Here is a 23,019-nt window from a genome sequence, read left to right as displayed (position 1 = left end):
CGACAAACTGACAAGTGATGGCTCAGCATGTAGATCTTGCATATTTAAATTTCCTTTAGAGGGGAGCGAGGGTGGTGTGTTCAGCTTTCTTAAGCGTTTGACTCTGATTTCTTTCATTACCATTCAAATTCTGTTCACATTCCAAATTCTGTTCACGTTGTCAGTTTTACTCCTAAGTAGTTTTGTGCACGTGTTCAGCTTTCTGAAAGAACACCTGAGAACAACTCTTACGGAAGGTGGTGACCTCTGATAATCCCTTCCGGATATATTGTGGACCAATTCTCTCCTTTCCAGCAAATTATCTTAGTTCCCTATTTAGGCTATTAAAACTGACTTAAGGTGAAATGTGCATGGCAGGACAAAGTCTAGGTGGGATGAAGGCATCTCAGAATTTATTCAACTGGGCTCAAAGTAGTACTGAGAATGTCTAACTGCTTCACTGCTTTAAATGTGAGTTACTTTAATAAAATGCAGGGATTCCTGAACAGCACAGCTTGCTGCTAGAGACATACCACACACATATTTGGAGTTCCAGTGGGCTTTTATTGAGATAAATTAACAAAAATCGAGATTTTACCAACCATCTTTTCTGAACCGTATACTCAGTGAAGACTCTGGTCCATATACGTGTACATACAACACATCCCAACAAAAAACAGAACCCCACTGGAACATCTGCCAATTAACATAAAGCCAATTTCCCCCTTCCCCAAATGTTTTCAAATTTTTGAGTTCCCACTGCTCACTTCTCAGTGGAACTGGTCCCTTGTGGCTAGGGACATTGGAATTCTCTCCCATTTTCACTGAACAAAAAAATAATTTTTTTCAAGCTTGTTTTGTTTCAGTAAAGGGAACAGTGACTTTGTTTTCTCCAGGAACCCCTCCCCAACCACCACTGGTCAAGATACAAGTAACCTGTATCTTAATAACCCAACCCTACCCCCTCCCTTGCCCTGCCCAGCATTGTCTACTGGAGAATTTAAATACACTTCTGTTGGAATCTGTCAGCTGTGGAGGGGCAGAGTCCAGGTGCCAGGCTAGCTCCCTCTGACCTCATGAACTGCTATACCCTTTGGACACTTACTCTTTACCCTGAAGATGAGTTTTTAGATCAGAAAGGAGAGTGGATTTTCTTTGGGAGTTTAAAAAAAAATACCTTTAAGGATAAAGTAGAACTCCGAGCTCACCAAAGTCCATTTACATTTACCAAAAAGCTGTTTACTTCAGGTCCCATGAGGCCAATAGTTTTGCTTGACAAAGGCATTTTGCCAGAAAATGATTCCGTAACAACTTTTAAGATGTAATATTGGAAAAAGTAGCAAATTAAAATAACAGGGCTTAATTCCAAAGGAGAACTTATTTCATCTTTTTGCTACTCATCTGTAAGGTCAAGAGTGTGGCTAAAGGCAGTTTCTGATGAGGTTATGAGCTTCCAAAGTGTTTCTAAATCCTTACTGCAGACACCCTCCCTTTTGGGGCACAGTACCCTCCCCCTCCCACCCCTACTTAAAAAAAAAAAGAAAAAAAAAAAAAAACCAAGTGATCAGAATGAGATGTTTTGATTCCAACGAATTTACTCAAAGCTTTGTGTTGTCTGGTTTTAACCCAAGCACGATGGTATCACACACAAAGCACATGGCAAAGGAAAGATGCTCCCATCTCATTCTGAAAACAAGTGTTGATAACCAACCCACCCCCAACCCCCGCAGGAAAAAAAAAAAAAATTTTGGGGCCAACCCATATGATGCTGCTGGAACTTACTTGAAAATAATTTAGACACATTTAGGTTTCCTCTCCCTTACTTCTTTCCATAAAAGATCATCTTAGAATCAATTTATTCCATTCTTAAGGTAAAGGCAAGAAACCTTCCTTCCCCATTGGAACTTCTGGGGAAAGGCAAAACATAAGCCAAGAGGTGATAAGTGTGTAACAGTTCATAACCCATTACACAACGAAATAACCACTGGCCAAAGCAAGAGTTGGACGTAGTTTAAATATTAAAAATAGGGGCTGGTTCTCATCCAAATAAACCACTGGAAAAATATTAGCATTGCTTTTAAAAAATCCAATATTGGGGAAAAACCCAGAAAACAATTTGCAATAGTAACAATGCTCCTCATTGTGAGGGTGGGATTTAAAAAAACAAAACAAAAAAAGACCAGGCTTTGACCTAGTCCTTAGAGCATCTTTCCATTTAACAATTCCTATTCAAGGGTCAAGCACCAGAACTGGACAGCTGCCTCTATTAAGACTGTGTCTGTCCAATAGTGGTGCCCCAGATAGTTTAAGTGCCACTCCTCATCAGAGGCTTTACTTCAGTAATACCTTCCATTTTAAGTCTGTGCTTTAAGAGGGACCCACAGGCATGTGGCACCAGGCAGAGCACAGTCCAAGGCTGACAAAGGAGACTGTGCTGTTTAGTCACCCACACACTCTCCAGCGAGATACAAAATTACATATCTTGTTTTTCTTTTATAATGAAAGATCCCTCTTATCTCCCCAGAGATGAAGGGAAAAGAGCTGCATCAGTACAACGGCAAGACTTTTTGGTCAAAACCTGATGCCTTTTAAATTCCCTCCCCCCACCCCTTCTTGGAAAAAAGTTACTTCCTTAATTAGGGTTTGCATTTGGTAACCAACATTGACTGGATAGCACATACGGGGCTTGGATTCCAAATAAATCAACTTGCTCTTTTTTGAGTTTGTACTGTGCAGCTCTTGCTACAGTTGGTAAAGAATTAGGGCTATGTCTAATCAGGAGGCATCTGCAGGATTTTGATCCTTAAGGAATTCTGGATGAGTCACAAATAGTTTCACTTAGAACTAGGCAGAGTGAAAAAGCAACTTCAAATAATTTATGTCTTTATCCAGATGAATTAAGCATGAAAGCATATGCAGGACTTACCATGTAGTATTTTAAGGTTTTGAAAAACAATGGAATATGAAAATAAAAAAAAATTTTAAGTTTGTTTTTTCCTTTTTTTCTTCTAGATGCCTCCTGATTGACCTAGTACACTGGGTTAAAAGGAAATTAAAAACATTTAAAAAAAAAAAAGTTCACTGGTTGATTCATCTCACTCCTTTTGCCTGGAGATCAGGCCAAACATCAAGCATGTTGGGAGGGGCACAATTTAAAGCAACACTATTGACTGTAAAGCATTTGCCAGCAATTTACAATGCGAAATGACAGGCAACGTCTTGTCACAAGGAGGATGGCAAGCAGCTTTCTGTAGCGTTCAAGTTAACAGCTCTCAGGTTGCCCATTCCCGCAAGAGTTGACGTATCAAGGTCGGCAGAGGGCAACACATTTACACACTACAGGAAATGATCCACAGAGAGTTAGCTCCAGAACTGCTGATGTTACCACAGCTGGTACTGGCTAATATTCTGAAATGCAAATCCATGCTTTATACATATACGTGTCACCCAACAGAATCCCCACATTGCAAGGAAGGTTAACTTTGCCCCCTTTTGCAGAGCTTGAGAAGTTTTTCAAATTTTAAAAAAAGGGAAGGAGCAAAATCAGCTTCTCAAAATAACATCTTGAATTATAGATTTTTGAAGCTCCCTTGCTCTCTCTGGTAGGCCTCCTCCGAAGGTACTAGATGAAACAGTGTGGCAGCAAACATTGAATCCCAGACTTCTGGGTCCCTTTTCCAATACAAAATCCCCGTAGAGGTCTGCTCTCTACAGCAAAAGGCCAAAGTACTTTTAGAATTTAGTGTTGCGGAAAACTGAGCCCCTCTCATCTTTAGCTGCTCCCATAATCACTCTAATCCCCTTAATCCCAGCAACCTTCATCCAAGAAAAAAAAAAAAATATATGTATATATATATATATGAACCCAGAAAAAAAACTTATTTACAAAGTTTATACAAGTATACACACTCAATTTTTTCTATGGGACACGCTTTGCCACAGAGGAAAGAGGGTCAACGCTCTGACATGTCTACACATCAAGTGCCATAACTGCTAATGGAGGCGTATGTAAACCAGTCTTTAGTGTTCTGCTATAGAGCACAAAGGCTTGTCATATGGCTCCTGCAATGATAGACTGCTCTTTCCTTTGGGAGCGATAATGTTGTATCTACGCAGCCCAGAAGAAATTTTTACTTGGGATTTTTTTTTTTTAAATACATGTATTTACAGTGCGGATGATCTGCAGCTGCATATCAACTCCTCCACGTAAAGAAAAAGAAAAGGTGTTCAACATTACTAGTATGTTTCATCTTCCAGCCCTGGGCTTCAGTACTCATGTAGAAAGGGAAGAGAGAGACTTCAACTTGAAACCAAAATGAAAAGACAAAAATTAAAAAGAAAAAAGGAAAGAAAGAATTACTATTGTTGATTCCTTGGGCTGTGTCTGAAAGATGATACTCTGAATGGTCTCATAGCATAAGGCACTTCGCACAAATAAGTAATAAGCTCTTCAGGCTTAAAAAACGGATGAGTAATCAGGGAGAAGTTGAAATGCACTTGGAAGTCAGCTGTTGGAGAATTTTGAAACTGTAGACAAGCTTGTGTGTTCATCAAGATTCTTCTCTTTTCAGGGTTTCTCCCCTTCTCTTCTTTCTCCTCCTTCCTTGTCCCCCTCCCCCAGAAAAAATTTTTTTAAACCAGCAGTTAGTGCAACTAATGTTCAGTCAGCACACAGTGCAAACAAGTGGAACAAAAAAGGTATATTCCTTCTTTTCAGCTTTTCTCTCTTCACCAGTTAAAAAAAGACAAAAAAATAAAAAAATAAAAAAAAAGTCAGAGCTCTTTTTTAGTCTTCATAGTTCTAAAATAAGATGAAAAACCCACAAAGAGAAGAGCATTCCCCCCAAAACAACGTGTCACAGATCCAAGCGGGCCTTCTGTAGTTTTCAAAGCCTAAAGGAGGGAAGAAACCTAAAATTAACACTTGTGAAAGCAATACAAACTAGAATACATAGGTTTTCACAACCTCTCAAGTCCACAAAAAATGTTCTTGCCAGTAGTTTCTACTAAGCCTTTGCCTACTGCAGAATCCAACAATTAAGATATTAAGGAGTTTTGCCAAGCATCCCAGAGATGGAATAAAAGCCCGAAAGTTCTACTGATTCGCAGCACTCATCAATAACAATTATATCAAATTTCTAAACTAGCTAGTTTTTATGTTTGAGGGTTTTATGTTTTGCACTTAAATTACAGAAAAAAGTTGAAATGAAGACAATAATTTAAAATAAGTTTTTGAGCAACAATAATTGGTAAAATGTTCATCGCTAATTTGGAAACTATCACCTTGCAAATTAAATCAGATTTTCCTTAGAAAAACCTCTGAAATAGCCTACATTCTTTCCTGCTGAGCTTTGTTTTAACCATTTCACCAGAGCCTAATAGTCACCAAGTACTGAAAGATGAAATGAGACGGCTGTGCAGGAAAGCAGAGTCGGCATTTTAAAAAGACAGTAAGTTATCCTCATAACCTGACTATATAGTTGGTAATAAGGTAATACAGCTAACTTTACCTGCTTATTAGTGTACCCATTAGAAACTAAGAATGAACGATAAAAATTTGAGTAATAAAGGAAAATGGAAGAGCAGAACGTATTTTCACATTGAAACTCGCTGAAAAAGATTCTTATTTTGCTTTCATTATTTTGGGAGTTTATCTTAAGTAATGCTCACATTACTCAGGGAGAATGCATTCAAGAACAGCATTTATAGATTTTCTAAGGAGACTAAACCTCACTTAAGAGCTATCTCTATTTACTGTCATTTTTGCCAAAAGGTGTTTTACCCTATAGTGCTATTACATGGTGGAACACCAAATTTCCTCCATGAAAGAGTGGATCTTATTATCTTGCCTTTTTTTAAACATTCTGCTCACTTGGATATTGTCAGGTACGCACATGCTTGTTAAGGTTTCTCATCTTCTACAGGCTCGCTGTGGTATTCTGCCACGTACAGGCTCTTGTCAATGTTGCTTGGGATAGGTTTAATTTCTGTTCCCAGCTGCTCCTCAATACTTTTCAGGTTGAAGCGATCATCATATGTGATCAAGTTGATGGCTAAGCCAAGGTGACCAAAGCGACCTAACCAAAATAAAGATAATTGATTAGAAAAAAAAAGAAGTTAAATATGAAAATGAATGTGCAAGTCTATAATTAGCAGAACTATACAAGATCAATATTTCCGTTCAGTGCTATTCTAAGTACATGAAATCACTTCTATAGTCTCCTTCCACACACATTACCCTAAAACTTCAGTTTCACAGACCAAAGTAGTACTTCTACATCACCTTTTTCAAATGACAAACTGGATGCTCATTTGCATCAAAGTTGCCAAAATAGACCCTAAGCAGTAGAGTTACAGACTGCAGCACTTAATTAATAAAGTTAGGTTCTCATATGTTAGTTTTATCTCAAATTAAGAACCTGATAAAGTTATTTTTTCTTAAATGTTCTAGAAGAATTAGGAATTAATTTATCTTCAGTACCAAACAACTGAACTAGTTCCAATTCACTCTTCTCATTGCTACCACACTCTACTTCACAAAGGAACAAAATTTAGTTATTATACTTCTCAAAAACAGCTTCCATGAAGAACATCTCCTTCCTTATCCTCACCTGATCTTCCAATTCGATGGAGATAGGTCTCTGCCAGCTTTGGGAAGTCAAAGTTTATCACCACATTCACAGCTTGTATATCAATACCTCGGGTAAACAGATCTAAAAAAAAAAAAGATACTTTCCATTGTATCTTTCAAAAACATGCCTCTTAGTATCATAATACTCTTAACACATTTCTTGTGTAACCTAAGTTTATTCATCTCATTCAGTTATTCAATGCATTTGCAAACTACTGGCATTAACTTTCATGCACATTATCACAAATTAACTTTCTGCTCATAAGATACCCTTTCCCAGTCCTGTAAACAAGTTTTTAAAAATGGTATAGGGTAATTGTGCAAATACAGAAGAGATCACGATGACTGGTAAATTATAACGAACTCATAAATGAGTCTCAGAAGTAACGAGTAGTTTTCTTTAGTCTATTTTCTAGTATTTAATCCAAGATTAAAATGATTATTAAAAAAAAAGTTTGTTGTATAAACCTAGAATATCTCAAAAAGAAGAGATAATTCACCAGCAGTATGAATGCTTTATTTAGAAATTATTCATTCCATTCTGCAGAAGGACTTATAACAGGTGTGAGGTGAGCTGAGATGCATGGTCATCCTCTCTCTTCTACTCTATTCCCACAAATACTGTGCTAGTTTAGGCTCTTAAAACTACCAAGTAAAAACAACTATAACAGGCTAATAACTAAGTTTCCTTGCTTTTAACACCTCCTCACTCCAAGATAATGCATCATGGTCGCACTAATACTTCTCAAACACTACTCTGAATTTGTAACATTATTTTAAATTACCTCCAGATAAAATCTGACATTCAAGGTCCTCCACTCTATAATTTGGTCCTAAGTTACCTAACACATCTCCTCAAACCTTCCACTTCCACAAAACTTGTCTACTCGTCCTTCCTTAAACAGATCTCTCTCTGGACCATTTTTTATTCTGGTCCCCTAACTTAAAATGCCTTCTTCCATATGTATGAAACTTAAAAAACAACTCACTGCTGTCAAGCTGATTCCAACTTATGATGACTGCATGTGTGTCAGAGTAGAACTGTGCTCCAAGAGTTTTCAACGGCTGATCTTTTGGAATTAGATCACTAGGCCTTTCTTCTGAGGCACTTCTGGGTAGACTTGAACCTCCAACTTTTCAGTTAGCATCCTTGGCACCACCCAGGGACTCCATATGAAACTCATCTAGCTTTTAAGCCAAGTTAAAATCCCATCTCTTCTCAGATCACCTCAGCCACTCCTCTGAATACTTAAGATACTATTCATACCTCTCATATACAAGTTACTTTACTCCCTTTGTTGGATCCAGCCCAACACCTGTTACTGCAAATAAAGTTTTACTGCAATACAGCCATGCCCAGCCATTATCCAAGGCTGCTTATGAACTACAACTGGCAGAGCGGGACACCTGCAACAGAGACTGTACGGTGCACAAAATCTAAACTATTTACTATCTGGTCCTTTACAAAAATGTTGGCAGGCACCTGATCATTCATCTACCTGAATGAGCTGTAAGAAATGAGCTAAAAAAAAGAGAACACTACTTGCCCAGGGTCATATGATTAGAGGTCAAAAAATGTTAGGACTCAGACCTTAGAGGACAGTGAATTTCTGTTAATAGGGGAGGAACAACTCAGAAAAGGAGGGTGACAATGGTTATACAACTTGAAGGATATAATCAATGTCACTAAATGGTATGTGTAGAAACTGCTGAATTGGTTTTTGTTTTGTTGTGTATATTTTCAACAAAAACAAAATAAATAAAATTACTTTAAAAAAAAAAAGTTATGACTTGGACCCTATGCTTAAAACTCTAGGAATCTAATATCCTTCCCACTAAATCACAGACATTTAGTATTTTGAGTATTTCAATATGCTTAAAAGTCAGGTCTGTTGATAAACATAAATATGCTAACGCAGTTATATTAACTGCTCTTTAAGATGTAAGACAAACTAGTAGAAGTATTATGCAAGATACTTTACAGCCTTTTTCTTGGGTGATTCTTGTAAATTAGCGAATTAATATTCTGCTAGAAAAAATATGGAGTTTATTTCTACAGAAGCCTCTTTAAAAAATTCAGGTGGTGAAATATTTTAAATCTTGATCTAAGTGATGGTATACGCAAAAATTTATCAACAATATACTTAAGAACAGTATATTTGTATACATATCACAAATTAATTTTTAAAAAATTATGTTTTTCTCTTTACTCAGAAGCCTAGATTATTAATAACTAACATTACATCCCCAATGTAGAGGTTAGGGAGTCTCTGGGTGGTGCAAATGGTTAGTGTGCTCGGCTGCTAACCAAAAAGTTGGAGATTCAATTTCACCCAGAGGTGTCTCAAAAAAAAGGCCTGTTGATCTGCTTTCAAAAGCTCGGCCACTGAAAACCCTATGGAACACAGTTCTACTCTGACACACATGGGGTTGCCATGATCGACTTGACAGCAACTGGTTTTACTGGTGACAGAGATAGGAGGGTACTGAATTCATGAGGTCTGTCTGATCTGAGTGTCCACCTGCCTCTCCACCTCCCCAGTTTGTCTTTCTGCATGTAGTAAAATGAACCAAAATTACAGACCCATCTGCTTCTGGGAAAAAAATTCAAAGGCTACAATAAACAATTTTCAAAACATAAGCAGTTCCTTAATACTACTCATTTTTTGTTGGCTCATTCTTACACGCTAGAACTATTCAGAAAGTATAAAAATCTGAAAACTTTTTTTTTTAAATTATGCTTTAAGTGAAAGTTTACAGTTCAAGTTAGTTTCTCACACAAAAATTTATATGCACATCGCTATGTGACCCTAGTTACTCTCCCTATAATGTGACAGCACACTCTTCCTTTCCACCCCAGATTTCCTGTGTGCATTCAACCAGCTCCTGTCCCTTTCTGCCGTCTCATCTCGCCTCTGGGCAAAAGCTGCCCATTTAGTCTCATGTATCTACTTGAGCTAAGACGCACTCTCTTCACGAGTATCATTTTATGTCTTATAGTCCAGTCTAATCTTTGTCTGAAGAGCTGGCTTCTGGAATGGTTTCAGTTTTGGGCTAAGAGAGTCCAGGGGCCATGTCCTCTGGGGTCCCTCCAGTCTCAGTCAAATCATTAAATCTGGTCTTTTTACTAGAATTTGAGTTCTGTACCCCACTTTTCTCCTGCTCCATCAGGGACTCTCTGTTGGGCTCCGTCAGGGCGGTCACTGATGGTAGCCGGGCACCACCTAGTTCTTCTGGTTTCAGGCTGAGGCAGTTTCTGGTTTATGTGGCCCTTCCTTGTGTCTTTGGTGTTCTTCATTCTCCTTTACTCCAGGTGGGTTGGGATCAATCGATGCATCTTAGATGGCTGCTCACTAGCCTTTAAGACCCCAGACACCACTCACCAAAATAGGATGCAGAACATTTTCTTAATAAACTTTGTTATGCCAGTTAACCTAGATGTCCCCTGAAACCATGGTCCCCAAACCTCCATCCCTACTACTCTGTCCCTTGAAGTGTTTGGTTGTATTCAGGAAACTTAGCTTTTGGTTTAGTCCAGTTGTGCTGACTTCCCCTGTAGTGTGTGCCATCCTTCCCTTCACCTAAGTAATTCTTATCTACTATCTAGCCAGTGAATACCCTCCTCCCTCCCTCTTAACCATCAAAGAATGTTTTCTTCTGTGTTTAAACCTTTTCTTGAGTTCTTACAATAGCAGTCTTATACAATATTTGTCCTTTTGCAACTGACTGATTTCACTCAGCATGACAACTTCCAGACTCATCCATGTTAGATGTTTCACAGATTCATCGCTATTCTTCATTGTGTAGTATTCCATTGTGTGAATATACCATAATTTGTTTATCCATTTGTCCGTCAATAGGCACCTACGTTGTTTCCATCTTTTTGCTATTGTGAACAGTGCCGCAATGAACATGGATGTGCATATATCTACTCACGTGATTTCTTATTTCTCTAGGATATATTCCAAGGAGTGGGGATTGCTGGATCGTATGGTACTTCTATTTCTAGCTTTTTAAGGAAGCACCAAATCGATTTCCAGAGTGGCTGTACCATTCTACATTCCCACCAACAGTATGTAAGTGTTCCAGTCTCTCCGCAACCTCTCCAACATTTATTATTTTCTGTTTTTTGGATTAATGCTAGCCTTGTTGGGGTGAGATGGTATCTCATTGTAGTTTTGATTTACATTTCTCTAATAGCTAATGATTGTGAGCATTTCCTCATGTATCTAGTAGCTGCCTGAATGTCTTCTTTGGTGAAGTGCCTGTTCATATCCTTTGCCCATTTTTTAATTGGGTCATTTGTCTTTTGGTTGTTGAGGTTTTGCAGTTATCTTATAGATTTCAGAGATTAGACGCTTGTCAGATTTGTCGTAGCCAAAATTTTTTTCCCAGTGGTTGTCTTTTGAAGAGAATAAGTGTTTGATTTTTAGGAGCTCCCAGTTATTTAGTTTCTCTTTTGGTGTCTGTGCATTGTTACTTATGGTTTGTATTCTGTTTATGCCATGTGTTAGGGCTCCTAAAGTTGTCCCCATTTTGCCTTCCATTATCTTGTTTTAGATTTTGTATTTAGGCCTTTGATTCATTCTGAGTTAGTTTTTGTGCATGGTGTGAGGTACGAGTTGTTTCAATTTTTTTACAGATGGATATCCAGTTATGTCAGCACCATTTGTTAAAGAGACTGTCTTTTCCCCATTTAACGGACTTTGGGCCTTTGTCAAATATCAGCTGCTCACAGGTGGATGAATTTACGTCTGGATTCTCGATTCTGTTCCATTGGTCTAGGTATCTGTTGTTGTACCTGTACCAGGATGTTCTGACTACTGTGGCAGTACAATAGGTTCTAAAATCAGGTAGTGTGAGGCTTCCCACTTTGTTGTTGTTCTTCAGTACTGCTTTACTTATCTGGGCCTCTTCCCTTTCCATATGAAGTTGATTTGTTTCTCTAGCTCATTAAAAAATGCCACTGGAATCTGGATTGGGATTGCACTGTATCTGTAGATCACTTTGGGTAGAACAGACATTTTCACAATGTTGAGTCCTCCTACCCATGAGCAAGGTATGTTTTTCCACTTATGTAGGTCCTTTTTGGTTTCCTGCAGTAGTGTCTTGTAGTTTTCTTTGTATAGGTCTTTTACATCTCTGGTTAGATTTATTCCTAAGTATTTTATCTCTTGTGGGCTATTGTAAATGGTATTGATTTGGTGACTTCCTCTTCGAAGTTCTCTTTGTTGGTATAGAGGAAACCAACTGATTTTTCTAAGTTTATCCTGTATCCTGATACTTAGCTGAAGTCTTCTAATAGTTCCAGTAGTTTTCTTGTGAATTCTTTCTAGTTTTCTGTGTATAAGATCATATCATCTGCAAATAGAGATACTCTGATTTCTTCCTTACCAATTTGGATGCCCTTTATTTCTTTTTCTAGCCTAACTGCTCTGGCTAGGACCTCCAGCACTCAAAACTGGTTTTATAAAGGCAGAGATGAGGTTTGAGTACCAGAACAGGTCTTCTACAGCTTCTGATACGGAACTAATTATAAGAATTAACCAGAATTCATTCTCAACTTCAGAAATTATGGCAATAGTGGTAGAATGGGCTGGACTATGCCATAAGCTGCACTGTGTGATAGGGACCAAGAAAGCAAAGTAGAGAGCTAGGGAGGAAAAAAATGGGTAAAGGAAACACAAAATACTTACCAGTGCAAACAAGATTTCGGCATAAGCCATTTCGGAAATCATGAAATACACGATTTCGATGTTCCTAGGAAAAATCAGATGCATTCAATTTGATTAAAACTGAAAAACACTGCTTAAAATTTTCCATTGTTTCTCCTATCCAATCAGTTCTTTATACTCAAAAATTGTTTTTACACAAATGAGTCAATCTCAGACACATAAATGAAAAACGAAAGGTGAAAATAATTAACCATAAAATTAGTTTCCCATGGAAATTAATAGCAATTAATATATATTTATACGTTCCTGTACACAGCACTTACTTATCTTAACTCTTAAAGATGTTTATTTGCTGGTGTGAATTTTAAACAGCAGTTTTCACCATGTGTAGGTATACCTACTCTGGTGGCACAGTGGTTAAGTGTTCAGCTGCTCGGCAGTTCAAATCCACCAGGCGCTCCTTGGAAACCCTACAGGGTCGCTAGGAGTCGGAATCAACTCAACAGCAACAGGTTTTGTCTACATCTTAGTTTCAAACAGGAATGTTTGGCTTGACTAAAACATTTACCAATAACCTTTTTAGATATTACATAAAAAAGCTAAAGAAACAACTTTCCAATTAAAAAGCAAAAAGATATACACACTTACTCTAGGACTCTTGCCTGAGGCGATAAATCTAAGATCTGGCAAAGTGATCTTTTGTTTGAAAGCAACTTTCTTCCATTCTGTAGTACTTTCTTGAGCTTAATACATTTATTTTCTGTGAAAATTTCTAATACTAGGCTCCTATACAGGAGTATCTGCTCTATTAAGCTTCTTTCAAAACCAAATGACAACTGATTAATTTTCAAGTTTTTAATCTTAGTCTACAGACATCGCTTTCTAACTGAAATTTCACAATGTTGTAGTTAGCTCAACAAAAAATGTTATCTTGTTACTTTTGAATTTTTTTCTATAGAACTTTCTGCGACGATGGAAAATTGTTCTGTATCTGCACTTTTCAATACAGGAGCCACTAGCCGTATGTGTGACTGAGCACTTGCAATGTGGCTTAGTATGACTGAGGAACCGAATCTGTTGTCACATATGGCTAGTGGCTATCATATTAAACAGTGTAAATCTAGAGATCCTCTGGAAGGGAAGACCAAAATCCGGCATTTATATCATGCTTGATAGTGTACGAAAGAATTCATTTATATTACCTCAATGTTCCTGACAACCATTTGAGTTATGAGCATATATTATTATCTCTATTTTACAGATTAGAACACTGAACCTCAGTAAGGTTAAAATGAAGGGTCCTTTGGCTATTAAGGAATAGTTAATTCTTAAATTCAGGGCATTTGGAGAAGCACTAAAATGAAACAGAACCCAAGAAATAACCAGAAAGTTTTTTTTTAAAATCTGTACAAGTTCTACTTTCACACTCACCTGCCTCATTTTAGCATGGATATAGAAGCAAGAATAACCCAGTTGGGAAATCTTCTTGGCTAGCAATTCAACTCGCTGAGAGGAGTTGCAGAAAATGATCGACTGGTTTATCTGAAGCTGAACACAAGAAAAACAGGCATGTGAAAGAAAAACAAAAACCTTCATTTAGTTGGCCAAATCTTGAAAATACTGACTAGCAAACAAACTTTAAAAACATGGTCTAAAACTTACAATTTCATGATACAAGAGAGATGCGAAAAGTTGTGAATGTTTTTCTTTTACTTATCATTTGCAGATAATAATTTATAAGTTTCATCACATTTCATAAAGGTCACATAACTGCCAACACTAGTAAAATGATAAAGGTCAAATTATTTCAGAATCTAATTAGAAGTGCCTGTGACTTGTCAATCATACCCTATCAACTTCAGATGAACAACTGAAACGGCCTTTTACAAAAAGCTGACTTTTTTACAGTGAAGATGGTGGGAAAATTGATACAAATGTCTGTTTTACTGGGATTAAGAGATGGATAATATTCAGCAGCTGTGAAGCCTATTACTTACCCTGGAAAAAAGTGTGTTGAGGCAGTGTACTTTTTGGCGCTCAGTTACATATGCGTAGTACTGGGTTACTCCCTTCAGAGTTAGTTCCTCCATCAGGTTAATCTCATAGGGTTTTTGCAAATGGGAATTCTGAAAAAAGAGGAGTCTTATACTTAAATGAAAACAGAGTGTATCTCTTAAATTCAAAATATATATGTTTTTGTCTGGTTAATGCTTGCTATGAAGAATGCATTAATCTTCAAAGCAAGTATATATAAGTCATGGAAGAAATAAATTAGCATAAGATGGGAGATCTCAGATTCAGGTATGTAGCAAAAATATGTTGTACTTTGTACACAGGATTTATGCCATAATCAATTTATCTGGTATCAATGGCTATGTCAGCCTGACAAGAAAAGCTAGCGAACAATGAAGAATTTAGTCAAAGTATTGTTAAAGCTTTTTTAAAAAATTACTTGATTTATTCACAAAAATTTTAATTTATCAGCTGAAGAAAAAGTCCAAACTTGAAATAATCAGTATAAAGTATACAGGTAGTCCTTGACTTAATGCATATTCCAGTTACGATGAATCACACTTATAACTGTACAGGGTTTTTTTTTTTTTGTGGTACATCTTATCGTTAGTAGTATGTACTACACACACTGTTAATAAGTTTATATGTAATGCTCCCAACCCCCAAAGACAATGATTGGATTTATAAAGACACTGATAATAAAAGGCAATAATAATGAAAACTAAAAAAAAAAAAAAAAGAGGTATCTGACTCAGAACTGACTTACAATGGAGTCATTGGAATGGAACCCTGTTGGGAAGTCAGCAACTACCAGTTTATTATCAGTATCACAGGAATATCAGTATCATAGGAAAGAGAATCGCACTGATTCCAAGTACAGATTTATACTCACCATGAACTTCTGTACACTAAGAGGGAAAGTAGCGGAATATAGTAAAATCTGCCTGTTTTTAGGTAGCGTGAGAATAATGTCCTCCATTATCTGTACAAAATCCTGTGACAGCAACTTATCCGCCTACAGCAGAAAGAGAAGACAACTTTAAAAACTATGAAATATATGTCTAAGGGTCTTTGGTTAGTGTACGGTTAGAGAATAAGGCATCATTCAACAAAAGCATCCATGGAATGCTCCTGGTTGTGAGCAGTAAGTTCTCCACAACACTGTAGAGTGTCCAATGACACAAAGACAAATTCCCAGTGGTTTGCAAACTGAAAATTAGATGGGGGAAAAGTCTATAATCTCCAATTTCTTGGGGGGCGGGGTGGGGGGCTCTTTAAACAGGTATAACCCTTGCTCCCATAACAGAACTTGAATCACTTAATGTGATTTCCATTAAAGAGGCAATTTGGCATATTTGTTTAAAGTGCAAGCTCTAGAGTTAAACCACCTGAGTTAAAATCTTGTCTCTCTCACTTATTAGCTTTGTTGCAAGGTTACTTAACCTCTTTGTACTTCAGTTTCCACAACTGTATAACTGGGATATTTACAGAAGTTAACAGTACCTACACCTCATATGACTGTTATGAAAATTAAGTGAAAAAACATATAAAGCACTTAAAAGTGCCAGCACAAAGTGATTAAGAGATGTTAGTTCTTATTACTCAAAAGATAAAATCTAACATGAATTAGACCATGATGAACCTCAAACTAGTTATCTAAAACACAGACCAAATGGGTAAGTAACTTTATTTCAAAATATTAACACCGATATGTATAAAAATCTGCTAGAACCTGGGGATAGAGTTGAGTAAGATATTTAAAGGCACTTACAACCTGGTGAGGTAATACATTTAACAGAGACCCAAAACTAAACAATACAAACTAATATATGCTAACTGGGGGGAGAGGGGTATTAGAGATATCGCATGCTTCCTGAGATGTATCACTAAATGGAGAGAGACATATAAAGCATTTGGCTTATTCAGTAACTCCTTTTCTTGAGAAATAAAAATAAAACCTAGATTAGTTGCATCCCTAAGAAAAATAGACAAGGCTGAACTCCTATGAATGCCTGTCATCTATTGCCTTTGAAGGGCAAGACATGTTTCGTAAGTAGATTGGTTAGAAGTGACAAGAGTTGTGTGTTTATTAGAAGGTCATAAACACAAACAGCTTTTGTTTCATTCACTGGCAGTCATAAGCAAAGTACAGAATAAAATCTTTCCAAATGAAGAGACATTACCTCATCCAATACTATCATCTGGACATGATCAACCTTTGCTACTCCTTTCTTGATAAGATCCAGGATTCTCCCAGGGGTAGCTATCACCACATGCACTACACAAGATATAGAAAACATACGTTTTCATTAACTTAAACTTGGGCAAAAAGAATCCAGAAAAGGTTTATCATATACTTATTTTATCAGAAACTTTGTTGCATAGATAGAAATAACACAAAGGGGCACAAAGCTGTGTTTTAGAAGATGGATTTCCACTTCACCTAAAATTCGCTAGAGAGTATTTGTTTCTTTTACCTCTACACTGGGTGGCAGCTTCCCAAATTACCTCCTCCAAATAGGGGGCATACTTCCTTGTCTTAGAACAGTCCCCAATGAATAATGGAAGGCATACCAAGCCTCTGACACAACAGTAATGCCTCTAATCTACAACAATGGTCTTCAGAAAATTGTTAAAGGATCAAATGAGAATCATTTCACAGAACTGTGCAATATCAAGAATATATCAAGTAATTCAAGCAATCAAATAGTAACTATTATACAGATACAGACATATAATTTTCCAAGTCATCTCTTTCTTGCTGTTTCATTACCTCCTTTTTTCACTCAATATAATACCATGGAGGTCTCTCCAGGAAAACTAATACATATCAACTTCACTCTTTAATGGTTATGTAAAAACCCATGCAGACTAATACCACAAGGTATAGCGGTATATCAGGTACGTTCAGGTCATTCAAATTTTTCAGTACTATAAACCCCACTGTAGTGAACAACCTTGTACATACAACCTTGCACTTGCCCATTTCTTTAAAATACATTCTTCAGAATACACGTTTATAATTTTGAAATATACTGCCAAATTGCCCACCACAGAGAATATATCAATTTATACCCCCATGTGGAAAGAGAACCTACTTCTCCACAAACCCATGTTATTAGTACTAATATTTTTTAGCCTTACCAATTAGATAGGCAAAATTAATACCAATTTATTGTTTTTATTTACATTTCTTTCATTACTAGTAAGGTTGACTATCCTTTCAAGTATTACTATCAATTTGTACCCTCCCCCATTAGATAAGCATTCATTTTCTTTATTCATTTTTCTACTGCAGTGTTTTTCTCTGTTCCTTGTTAATTTTTAATAATTTCTGATAAGTTATTAAAGGAAGCACCTGTAACTGAAATGACGAGAGTTATGGCTCCTTATATCAGTAATTTCCTACCTGTGTCATCAAGCCTCATTATGTCATCCCGTAAATTGGTTCCTCCTGTAGTTGCCATCACTTTGGCCCCTCCCATGTGTTTGCTGACCTGGATGCAAATTTGACTGACCTGTAGAGCAAGTTCTCTAGTGGGAACAATCACCATTGCTGGAATATAAAGGAATAGAGAAAATAGGAAAAAAACAACATATTTGAACATCTAGAAACTGAGAAATAGTAAAAAGATGAATCGTAATACACCTAACAGATATTTTAAAAAATCAAATGAATAAACTCCCTTAAAAAAGAATCCATTTTACTGTTCCAGATTTTAGATATTTCCTCAGCAATAATGCCATATCAAATACTGTACTCTTTTTAATTATAAATCTTTAATAGGTTTTTCAAGCTGGCAACCATTAGCTTAAAGTTTATTAACCTGTGCCATGAGACCAGAAGAACTGGATGGTGCCTGGCTACCATTACTGAACATTTGGATCAACATATATGAGAATCTTGATCAAAAGGAGGAAAATACAGAATAGAATTTCAAAATTTCATGGAATTAGACTCTTCTGGAGCCCTGAAACTATTGCCCTGAGATAATCTTCAAACCTTGAGCATTGTGCTCTTTTAAGATCTATCTATATGAGAGCAAACTGATAACAGCACCTTGAAAAAACAGAAAGAAATCTAGGGGGGTAGTGAGTTTATGTTAATGGGGGATGAACAACTCAGAAAAGGAGGGTGAGAATGGTTGCACAACCCAAAGAATGTAATCAATGTCACCGAACTGTACATGTAGAAACTTGAATTGGTGTGTTTTTGCTGTGTATATTCTCAAAAAAAAAAAAAAAAAATTAGCCTAATATTTCTAAGATGTCCTAATTAAATTAGCATAACAGTAAGAGATTCCACCAGTTTAAAACACCCAACTAGGAAACTCCTTCCCAAATTCTACTTATATCATATGAAAGTAGGTAAAGCAAAGTTGGAAGAAGCAAAAATTATAGATCAAGAAAAGTTAAAATTTAAGAAAAGGCTCTAGAGATGAAAACTTAATGCTATTAGTTTACTCTGGGTACAACTCTAGAAATCTGTTTCTTCCCCAATGTCTAAGCTCTTAAAATCCCAAAACCACAAGCCTTTAAACAGAAAAGGTTGTTTCTCCTTTTGATCAAAGATTCTATAGAAGAATCCTGATAAAAAGGGGGGAAAATATATAACAGAATTTCAAATTCTCATGGAATTCAGATTTTCTGGAGCCACTGAGGCTGGATGACCCCCTGAATATATTGTCCTGAGGAAATCTTTAAACCTTAAACCTTGTTAAGCTGAAAACAATGCCCTGAAATCATCTTCAAACCAAATAACAATTTAGCTTAATTAGTAAAGAATGCCTTGAGCACTGTGCTCTTTTAAAGAATTACTTAGATGGGATTAAACTGACAACAGCAACTCAAAAGGTTAGATGAGAAGCTTAGGGGGCAGTGAGTTTATTTTAATGGTGGTGGAATAATTTGGGGCAGTGAGTTTATTTTAATGGTAGTGGAATAATTTGGAAAAGGATAGTGAGAATGCTTGCACAACTCGATCAATGTAATCAATTCCACTGAATTGTACATGTAGAAATTGCTGAACTGGTGTTATGTTTTGCTGTGTATATTTTTACCAAAAACATTAAAATAATTTTAAAGAATCTGCATATCATGTTAAACTACTCTGAAAACAAAATCTCTTCATAAAAAGTAGGGATCATTTTTACAAGACAACTGGGTCAAAAGCTGTGAAAAAGAAAGGATGACTATGAATTCCAGATTTATGTAAACTCTGACTAAAAGAAGATAGTATTTTGTATATAACTTCTAAGTTTAAATTGCCATTTTTAGTTTAAATAAACAAGACTTTCTTCAACTAACCTTGTATATTGTCCTTCTTCAGGTCTAGCCGTTCAAGTAAGGGAATGAGGTAGGCACCGCTCTTGCCTGTTCCATTTTTTGCTCTAGCTAAGATATCCCTACCAGATAAAGCAATGGGAATGCTCTCCTCCTAAAAGAGACAAGATAACACAAAATGGCTTATGAATAAAAACAGTACAAAAACAAATTCTTCTCTGAAATACACTGAAGGATATCTCTCTAGTATTACTTTGAAGTGTTCTACATTTACATTTTACATGAGAACCAAGTAAGTTAGCAGGACCAGTCAACATCACCATCATTATCGACAAATATTTACTATAACGGCTCATGGAATACATTTTAAACTGTATCCCAGTGTAACAAAAAGTGCGTGTGGGTGTGTGCATGCACGAGTGCATGAGTATGGAAGCCGAGCATAAACAATATGGGAGGGCTTAAAGAAAGAGGAGGACCTTGGCTGACCCATAAATAGGACTTGAATATACTGGGGGATGGGGGGGGGGGACAGACGACAAGGGACAGTTCACAATAAAAACCCGGGGAAATGGCATAAACAATACACAAAAACATATATATATCATATTTTGAGACTAGTAAGCCAACAGTGAAAAATTGAAACTTGGACAACTTAATTCCTGTGCAAAACAGGAACAGGCTGGAAAAGTTTGACTTGACGTCGTATTTGCCATTTATTATATTACATAAACTTTTAATGTCCATGTCTCACAGCCACCTTCTTTGACTGAAATGTGCTCACTTCTATGCCAGTAACCACAATCCATGGTCATATCACTGACGGTGACTTCTCATTTTTGTATTTCAGCTTACTTTGTCATGTGCATTTTATAGAATATTTCTTATTAACCCGAGGACAAATTTCCCAGACAACAGCAAAGGATTCTTAACAGTTACTAAAAATTAAATACACATATACAGACATAGGAGCCCTGGTGGCACAGTGGCTAACAACTCGGCTGTTAACCAAAAGGTCTGCAGTTCGAATCCACCAGCCACCCCTTGGAAATCCTATGGGGCAGTTCTACTCTGTCCTGTAGGGTTGTTATGAGTTGAAATCAACTCACCAGCAATGGGTTTGGTTTTGGTTTTATACAGAGATAAATTAAAAAGGGTGAACAGGTACAAAGGGAGGAAGCAGAACATACAGGCAATGCTCACCAGTTAAAAATTTTCTAATGGACAAATGACAGTACCACTCCATCCAAAAGACACTCAAGTCACTTAGTAATAGGTTTCCCCCACCCTTTTATGATAGTTCTAAGATCACAGTCTGAAAAGGATACTAGGAGATAGTATTAGGAGGATATTTCATCCGAAAAAAATTAAGGTCTTAACACTCCAAAAATTCTTAAAAAAATGAAACAAAAAATAGTCTTTATAACTCTACGTCTATGTAATAACCAGGCTGCTACCTAATCCTTTGGTTAAATATCAACTCAAAAAAATACACTGTCACTCCAAATTTAACTTCATAGGCCAGCTGGCTAGTGCTTCCTCACTTCTAATTCTGAAGTATAATATAATATAATGACTCAGTGAAGTAGGTACATTTCAGAGACAAAAAGAGTAACTATCAGACTCTAGGTGATTCAGGTTTTATAAGCTGGCTCAAATTAGATAAGAGTAGTAATTAGTCCCAAATTTAGACTTCTTTCAAGGATCAGGTAGGTCTGTTGGTGTTATAGTAAAGTACTGGATCCTAACCCAAACTAGTCATTGTGAAACCTATGCCTTGGTCATAAAGAAAAAAAAAATTGCAATAGCTTAGTACAAGCTACAGTGGCAGCAGCTGCCTGCCACTTCTACCATTACACCAAACACCTGGAAACTACTCTTCACAGATTTGGGGGGAAAGAATCTGTTTTTTCTTATAAGACCATCTTTCCCCTTCTCATGTTAAAAATTAAAAGGAGAAACATTTAAAATGATGATTTTTAGATGAAGATGTTTTAGAACAGGTGTTCATATACTGTTTCAAATAAATTCCTAAAAGTAATAAAATAGGGTTTTTATAAAAGTTTATGTTGTCAGTTTGTGATTCCTACACATTGAGGGCAAAGGAAACTATAGCTATTAAATAAAAGAGCCAAGCACACTTCTGCTTCCAGAGAGGTATTATCATTCCCCATCACAGAATAAGAGAAAGATAGATTCAGGGCCTTCTACACTATTAGTCTTGCTTATGGCAGGCAAATTGTGGACTAGGGCTGAAAGGAGCATAGTGCAGGCATGACACTAGTAGTCAAATATAAAGCAACGAAGAGTTTAAAAGATTCAGGAAAGAGCAAATAAATCAGAAATTGTTTGCAACCTGGTTCTTGGCACTAATTCCTTGACATGCAAATGAAATTTAACACATATTTAATAAAAGACCAAATATAATAATTTTCAGTAATTATATGTTTTTACATTCCTAAATTTGAGAGAGAACTGTCCATCTGTAAAGGTTACTTTAGAAATCCTAGAAATACTTTCAAAATGTTCGTTTACATTCAAAATCCTCCACACAATTCAAAATGAAAGGAGGAAAGATTTTTGTCTTTCAGCTTCAAAACAGACAGCAACTTTCAGTAATCGTTACTAAAATACACATTACAGCATATGCCCTAGTGATGGTAGATCAGTATTATCATGTTTGTGAAAAAGCACTACTGAATGGTTCAGTTTGATGCATAAAAATTCAACGTGCTTTATCATTTGGCAAAATACACCAGGTCACTGTAAAAACAGAATTATCACACTAACACTTGTTATGAAGATCACAAGAACCAGAACAGTCAGTCTTAAAAATAAGGGACATCTTTAACCTTTTTAAAGCTGAAAAATGCTATTTACTCAATCACAAGTGTCCTGTTGACACTGACAAAACAGATTAAGGAAAGCCCCAGTCCATTCACCTTACTGACCTAGAAGTAAAACATGAATGAATGGTTGAAAAAATGCAATTATTCACTGTCAAAGGAAAATGATGTGTAATTTTTAATTTCTAAAACTAGAAAATTAGGAAAATGAATTAGAAACCAGATTCATAATCACCAACATAGTTCGTTCCTTCTATGCCTAGGCTAATGGCCAAAAGAAATATCTCTAGCACTTTAAACAGTTATCGCAGAAGCTTCTATGTTGTAAGCATCAAGACAACCATCTGCTACCATGACACTCATTCTACCTACAAACCCAATTACAGGGCTCAGATGGGTTTCCATATGGTCAGAGTAGCATAAATGCCAGAACTATGAAAATGCTCCAGTGACAAGATTCTGTTGTCTTGTACCTAACAGCCAGCATTAAATACGCTGCTTTAAAGCAGCTCAAAGAAAATCTTGATTCCAACCCTTTGGTCTTAACCTCCTTCCACCTACTTTGGGTAAATTCAATTCATCTTCAGTAGTT

General features: G+C 36.6%; 1 protein-coding gene across 8 annotated transcripts in view; it reads right to left on the bottom strand.

Annotated features, from left to right (window-relative positions):
* Nucleotides 1–522: 522 nt before the first annotated feature.
* Nucleotides 523–23,019, bottom strand: part of DDX6 (DEAD-box helicase 6) — a 42,011-nt gene continuing 19,514 nt past the window's right edge. For 4 of the 8 annotated variants that reach the window (XM_023739924.1, XM_023739926.1, XM_023739923.1 and 1 more), the window contains 10 exons: nt 19,606–19,735; nt 17,708–17,854; nt 16,482–16,576; nt 15,191–15,313; nt 14,283–14,411; nt 13,717–13,833; nt 12,307–12,370; nt 6,591–6,692; nt 5,874–6,056; nt 3,021–4,872 (listed from right to left, as the gene is read on the bottom strand). In XM_023739924.1, coding sequence (XP_023595692.1) covers nt 5,881–6,056; nt 6,591–6,692; nt 12,307–12,370; nt 13,717–13,833; nt 14,283–14,411; nt 15,191–15,313; nt 16,482–16,576; nt 17,708–17,854; nt 19,606–19,735 — 1,083 coding nt within the window. In that variant the 3' untranslated portion in view covers nt 3,021–4,872; nt 5,874–5,880. Of the gene's footprint in view, nt 4,873–5,828; nt 6,057–6,590; nt 6,693–12,306; nt 12,371–13,716; nt 13,834–14,282; nt 14,412–15,190; nt 15,314–16,481; nt 16,577–17,707; nt 17,855–19,605; nt 19,736–23,019 lie in introns of all 8 variants that reach the window. The other 4 variants (XM_004385652.2, XM_023739928.1, XR_002825532.1 and 1 more) reach the window with 4 other exon arrangements.

Source organism: Trichechus manatus, unplaced genomic scaffold (genome assembly GCF_000243295.1).
Source record: "Trichechus manatus latirostris isolate Lorelei unplaced genomic scaffold, TriManLat1.0 scaffold00143, whole genome shotgun sequence".
Taxonomy (NCBI): Eukaryota; Metazoa; Chordata; class Mammalia; order Sirenia; family Trichechidae; genus Trichechus; species Trichechus manatus.
Note: the sequence above shows the minus strand (reverse complement) of the source record. Positions and strands in the feature narration are given on the sequence as shown.